The following is a 6,247-nucleotide window of genomic DNA, read 5'->3' as shown; positions in this document are numbered from 1 at the left end:
AGCTGGACGTCGACATGACGCAAAAAAAAACATGCAGTTATAACATTTTGTCCTGAAATACACGACACAAGCATTGGAGAGAAAACTAACAAAAAAGTTTATAAAAACTGGGAAAAAAGTTGCTCAGATGAAGAAAACCGTGACACAGAGAATAACCAAACCTTAAAACAAGAAATAAATATGAAAAAAACCTCATGTTCTGTTTTTGACCCTTGTAATGTATCTTAACTTATACAGACCACAGACTTCATATAGACTACTGTTTTGTTTTGTAGGTTTATTTGCTTATTTCTTTAGTTTATATTTACTACTGTTGCTAAATCCTTAATTCAGGGACATCTGCTGACTTTCCTTGATGCCTCGTCGCCTAGAGAAGTGGGGGTACACTCTTAATCTTTACCTCAAATGTTTTTGGAAGTGTCCCGTCCAGCAGAGTATAAACAGCCTCTCTAGTAAGACTCCTCTTACATATTTAGTTATTGGTACCAGCCCATGAGAGACAGAGTAGAGAGGGTCATACCTTCACCAGGCATGGAAAAAAATTGCAGCATACTACTGAATATTGTCAGTCAATAACTGGTGTGAATCAGAGGAGGTATAGCAGTGGGCATACCCTATTGAGACAGAAAAGTAAATGGGTACACTCTTCATATTCCTCATACTAAACGACTGACTCTTCAGGCAGATTATAAAGAATCACAGTACTCATTACCATTCTCTCTTTGGTTGGATACAGATCGCCCAATATGCATAGGTAGACCTGGAGCCTCGTGCTCCAAGGGGCCCCAAGTCATTGTCGATATAAGGTCACCCAGGATGCCACCCTCCAAGGGGGTGCTGGCATGACCCTGAACATTTTGATTCATCCCAGAATCATTTATTTCTCCCTTCCTTCTTAACTTGGATAGCTGTTGTCAAAATAGTGCAGCGTCAATAAGTTTCCTTCTGTGGACAAATCAAAACAAAAAAGTTACACAAAGCAAACAAACACAGATGCAACAGGATACACAGAATACAAAAGATCCACGACAAAGGAGAGGGCACATACATACATACTCTGACCAGCAGATTCTTAAAACTTTTTTAAAATGTTTTTACGAGTGTGTAGTATTCAGAAACGTGTATAAAAGTTGTATTTTGTGCATCAGAGGGGAAACAGGTGAGAGGACAATGCAACAAAGGTCCTCTGCTGTAGTCAAATCAGGAATGCTGCAGTTCACTCAGTAGCCACTAGAGGCCCCCCTTTGTTCTCCTTTAAAAGTAGACATGATTGTGTGCATTTAAAATAAAGTAAAGGACAAGTTGAGGTTATTATTCTGATTCAGATGCATATATACTCCTTACAATCCTGCTGTTTTTTTTTAAAGCAGATGGACACAGTTTTTTGTATATCTTTATTTAATCAAAGATTGTAAATTCTGGAACATTAAAATTGATCTCAGACTTAAAAGGATCATGTCATAGACTGAACTAAATAGAACCCTGGACTGTTAATTTGAGGTTTTATTGTATAATACACTGATATACAGGATTTGAATGCTGCTATTAAGTAATTTATGTGCAAAGATGAAATGTCATATAACCCGTGATTGTTGCCGTTAAATGTTAAAGTCTTCCAAAAGCAGTAAAGACAAATGAACTGTAAAATAGCCACAGTTTTATTAACCAAGCAGCACAGACAACTTTATTTGTCCTTCACATTTAAGAGACGATTTCTCACAGTGACAAAAAAGGAAATACAAACCACAAACACTCATACCACATTACTAACAAACAGTTTAAGTTTCTTAAACGTTGAGACGTTACACAATCAGAAAATTATTATAATTTTTCACCAGTAATTACACTAACCAGGTATCTAACACAAACTCATCTCTATCAATATTCTGTTCTGATTGATGTTCCCATAACTTCCAATCTGGTATCTGTGGTCCTGCAGGGTGCAGAAGGTCAGGTTTGTGCACACTGCCGATCCTTTTAGAGTCCTGTAGAGGGCGCCCTTCTCCCTCCCTCTGCAGCCCCTCAGTCATGACTGCTGGTGGGCTCCATCTGAGCTGCCACGCTCAGTTCAGGCTTGTCCGTGTGAGTCTGTGGGGGGGTTTGGTTGGACACCGAGGAGGGCATTGAGACTGGGGTGGTGGCGTTCTCACTGAGGCTCTGGACGGTCACCGATGACTTGAGGAGAGAAGAACAACAGAAACATGATTAATCTAACGGGCAAATTAGGCACATGAAAGTAGGGATGGAAATCAGTAAAAGCAAGCATTTGGAAAACCTAAACCAGTTCCACTCACGTTCCCCATAGAGATGTCACTGCTGGCCACCTTCTTCTTCTTTCTCGCCATGTTGGGGTTCCAGTGACAGACCAGACTGTCGTTCAGCACGCTGTAGTTCTTATGACCAACCAGCCAGTATGTGTTCATTTTACCTTTACCCTGTGAGGAGAAACACAGACAGGAGAGATCATCTTTGCTGTGCCTACAATTACATCTTAAAGGTGCCATGTGGAGTTTTTAAACATGTAAATATCTGGACATTAAAGGTCACATATTCTCCTACTCTTCAGTGTAAATAAGTCTCAGAGCTCCCCAAAACATGTATGTGAAGTTTCTTGTTCTAAATCCACTCTGATCCTGTATTTTATCATGTCTATAAACCCCTCTATTTCAGCCCTGCTCAGAACAGGCTGTTTCTGTGTCTGTACCTTTAAATATGTAAATGAGCTGTGTCTGACCACGCCCCCTCTCTGGAAGGGCTTGGGTGGCTCTGGCTTTCTCGCTCCATGTCCTATTTTTTACCGTGAGAAGGCAGACTCAGAGGGCAGAACAAACACCTAGCTGTGGGAATGTCACCCACCTGGGGGAGGAGTTACTGCCCTTTGTGATGTCATGAAGGGAAAATCTCCAAACGGTCTGTTTGAGCACACATTTTCTGAAAAGTGGAGCAGGCAGAAGACGGAGAGGATGGACTTTTCTCATCATTGGGGGTTTGTAGACAAACTAGGGTCACATATTAGAGTTAGAGAAACATGGAGAAGAGGATTTTGCAGAATATATGACCTTTAATACTTTAAAATTGCTTTTTAATGATATTTGTCAGAGGATTTTGACCTGACCTATTTTCCACCCTAATTGCACCTTCTATCCAACTGCAAGAGCAAAATTACCTTTTAATGGCTTTAAAAAAACCTGTAAAAACAGAGAATTCATGTCAGTGCATGGCTGAATCTTTTACCTTCACATCAATCTCTCCACGTAGCTGCAGCTCATAGGCGTTGTCTTTGATCAGAGCCAGGTAGGTTTCTGAGCTGGCATGGATTTTCTGAGCTGACACACAGAAGATTAAAAACCTTAAAACACGGAAAAGTTTGGGAAAAGCAAATCGCCCTGGTTTGGATCCGACCTGAGGCTCCTCTCCCAGATGTCATTACTCACTCTCTCTTTCCACGATTTCTGACTCTGTCTACGGTCCTATATCTACATGAAAAATCCCAAATCCTTTAAAAAAACATAAATATTTGCACATTAGACATTGAGCCTGATAAATCTCAATTCAAGTTTTAGCTTTGTGTTTATCCGTAGCATAGACTAATCTGTTGCATACGTATACGCGGCAAAGATCACCCCAGAAGTAAATCAGGCTTTGCACTCTCGTTTGATCGAGTAACTTTTTAGATCTCTCAATTCTGAGATTGAAGTGTTTGACATTTTTGAAGATCTAGTTGTACATACGAAGGCTGGTGGACTCCATCCTCGAGGCCGTGTTGACCGTGTCTCCAAACAGACAGTATCTCGGCATCTTGTACCCAACGATTCCTGCCACACATGGACCTGGAGAACGAGGTGAAATAGAGCGAGGAGCTACAACAATTACAGGAAAACATGAATACAATGCACAATCCAACAGGACTACAGAGGGGGGGGGGGGGGGGGGGGGGGGGGGGAACTATCATGAAACTTTTAACACCTTGCAAGTAAGAAGAAATTGAATTGATGGTCCCATCTTGGTCATTAGTTTGCAGATATTTTGATTTTGAAAAGTTAAATACTCAGCAAAGTTTTAACATTTTTGTCCTTAAGAATATCAGAATCTCTGGGGGGAGGCTCGTCCTTTAAGAGGGTTTATGTCAGTATTTGCATGGCGAGTGAGGAAGGCGCCTCTGAGCCTGCTCACCAACCTAAGCTCGTCTCACCTGTGTGTATGCCGGCACGGAGCTGCAGCCTCTGGTTGGGCATATGAGGGACGTTCACCTGTCTGACGGCTGCTACCAGATCCAGAGCCATCTTGGCGATCTCGTCAGCGTGTCTGTCCCCGTTCCTCTCAGGCAGACCGCTCACCACCATGTACGCATCACCAATCGTCTCCACCTGATTTTTTTATGTTTTCAGAAGGTCATGAATGAAAGTTTAAACTTTAAGGCAAAAGCAGCGAGTGGATTTTTTTTTTGTGCATGTGTGAGTTTGACAACATGTTAAGGTCACCTTGTAGACATCGTAGGAGTCGATGCGTGTGTCGAAGCACATGTACAAGTTGTTGAGCATCTCGACCACTTGAAGAGGAGTACAGGACGCAGAGATCGACGTGAAGCCCACAATGTCTGAGAAGAAAATAGTCACCTGCAGCAGAAAGGAGAAAAGAGATTCCATAAGTGTGAAGAAAGGTATCGCTGGCTGTACGCTCGGGAGTGCTTGCATGGAGCGTTTGTACGCTGAGATGAAAAAAGCTGCACGTCTATCCTGTCTCTATGACAACAGTCTGATGACAATGCCCGCTGTATGACCGACACTGCTCAGTTACTTTCCACTGCATGTTTTATATTTGAGATCGTTTATTTCCCGATCAGACACGGAGCGAGGAGGATGTGGAGACAAGACACGATCAATAGGCGTCAAAACTACGGGGAATATCAAACATTTAGAAAAGAACGCCGGTGATGTCAACAGCGCCTTTCTGAAAAGATTTTCAACTTGAACGCTCGGAGCGGTCGCACAGAAAAGGCGAAGTGCTTATCAAAAAGACGCTGGGTGCTGCTCTGTTTCTCCAGGAGGCCTTTTTCTGCTGCGAACACTCTACTCATCAGGAACAATTGAAAAAGACGCTGACCCTCAGAAAAACACTAGGTGGATACAAGGCCTGATGCGTTCCCTGTCCAGTTTATTCAGGACACCTAGCTGAATATACTCAAACACAACAGTCCTTTAATAATTCCTATGATAACAAACAAAACTAGTGAACGTGAGAAGCATGTAGATCTCAAGAACACCATCGGAAAATACTTTTTATCACGATGAAGCAGAGTGAATAAAAAGTATGGATGCATGTTCTCATAGGGCTTCCGTAGAATAATGTTAAGTACAAACACGTTTTCATATATGTTAATATGATTGTGTGTGTGTTTTTTTTGTTGTGTGTGTTTTCATGAACTCAGAACTTGTGTTTGGTTTTTCACTTAGTTTTCATTTTTTAAATGTTAGAATCAAACAGTTATCATCCTAATCTCTACGTGCTCCCAGGCTTATGTCTCCCTCGTCTTTTTCATGCAGCTCCTTCAGCAATAGCTGACATCTTTGATAATAATGTTGTCTGTGTCTTATTGAAACTCAATGTGCATGAGCATGCAGAAAGCTGAGCTCGCTGCCCCCCCACAAGCAGCATCAGGTGGGTTCTTTACGGGCCAGCCTGCTTCAGGGCTCAGTAAGCCTTTTTATTCTTGTCCAGATGTGTTCCAACAAAAAGAAGAAGAATCTTATATTTCCTTTTCCAGAACTCTCCAGAGCTCGACATCAGTCTAGAAATGAGCCCTGAAGTCCTTTTCAGTAACACCGACCCCACCGTCGTGCTGAGTGTTTTCAGTCCAGCTGCTTCAAACCTCTTCAATAAGCCAGACGCAATTTTCACCCAAATAACTTGTTTTATCTCCTGATGAATATGGAGCAGGGCAATTATAGGTAATTACGCCAACAATAGCAACAAAGGCAGCAAACACACACATTCATTCATCTCGTTTGCAGATCTTGCAGAGGTAAAGCTGTCTCGCAGCAGCAGCCCACATCCAGCTCTGCATGTGTTTGGAGCGAGCCGAGTGGAGCTTTTAAGGCCTCTTTTCTCTCTGTCTTCTACGGTTTCTTAGGTTTAAAGTTTTAACACTCACTTCCATTAATTCAAAGTTCAACAAGACCTGTTTCTGCAAGTAAACCCCGTTAGAAGCACCTCTCAAACTGTGGGGTTTTCACCTTTACAACCTTTC

The 6,247-nt window shown here is 42.1% G+C and overlaps 1 protein-coding gene across 1 annotated transcript in view; it reads right to left on the bottom strand.

The window, feature by feature from the left end:
• Positions 1-1,642: 1,642 nt before the first annotated feature.
• LOC136181056 (uncharacterized) overlaps positions 1,643-6,247 on the bottom strand; it is an 8,628-nt gene continuing 4,023 nt past the window's right edge. Inside the window, exons 3-8 of the mRNA XM_065961192.1 lie at positions 4,482-4,616; positions 4,193-4,367; positions 3,732-3,830; positions 3,235-3,326; positions 2,295-2,435; positions 1,643-2,175 (exon numbers count right to left, since the gene is read on the bottom strand). Of these exons, the coding sequence (XP_065817264.1) occupies positions 2,023-2,175; positions 2,295-2,435; positions 3,235-3,326; positions 3,732-3,830; positions 4,193-4,367; positions 4,482-4,616 (795 nt within the window). The 3' untranslated portion in view covers positions 1,643-2,022. The remainder of the gene's footprint in view (positions 2,176-2,294; positions 2,436-3,234; positions 3,327-3,731; positions 3,831-4,192; positions 4,368-4,481; positions 4,617-6,247) is intronic.

The sequence above is a fragment of the Labrus bergylta genome, chromosome 12 (genome assembly GCF_963930695.1).
Source record: "Labrus bergylta chromosome 12, fLabBer1.1, whole genome shotgun sequence".
Lineage (NCBI taxonomy): Eukaryota > Metazoa > Chordata > Actinopteri > Labriformes > Labridae > Labrus > Labrus bergylta.
This window is presented reverse-complemented; position numbering and strand designations above follow the sequence as displayed.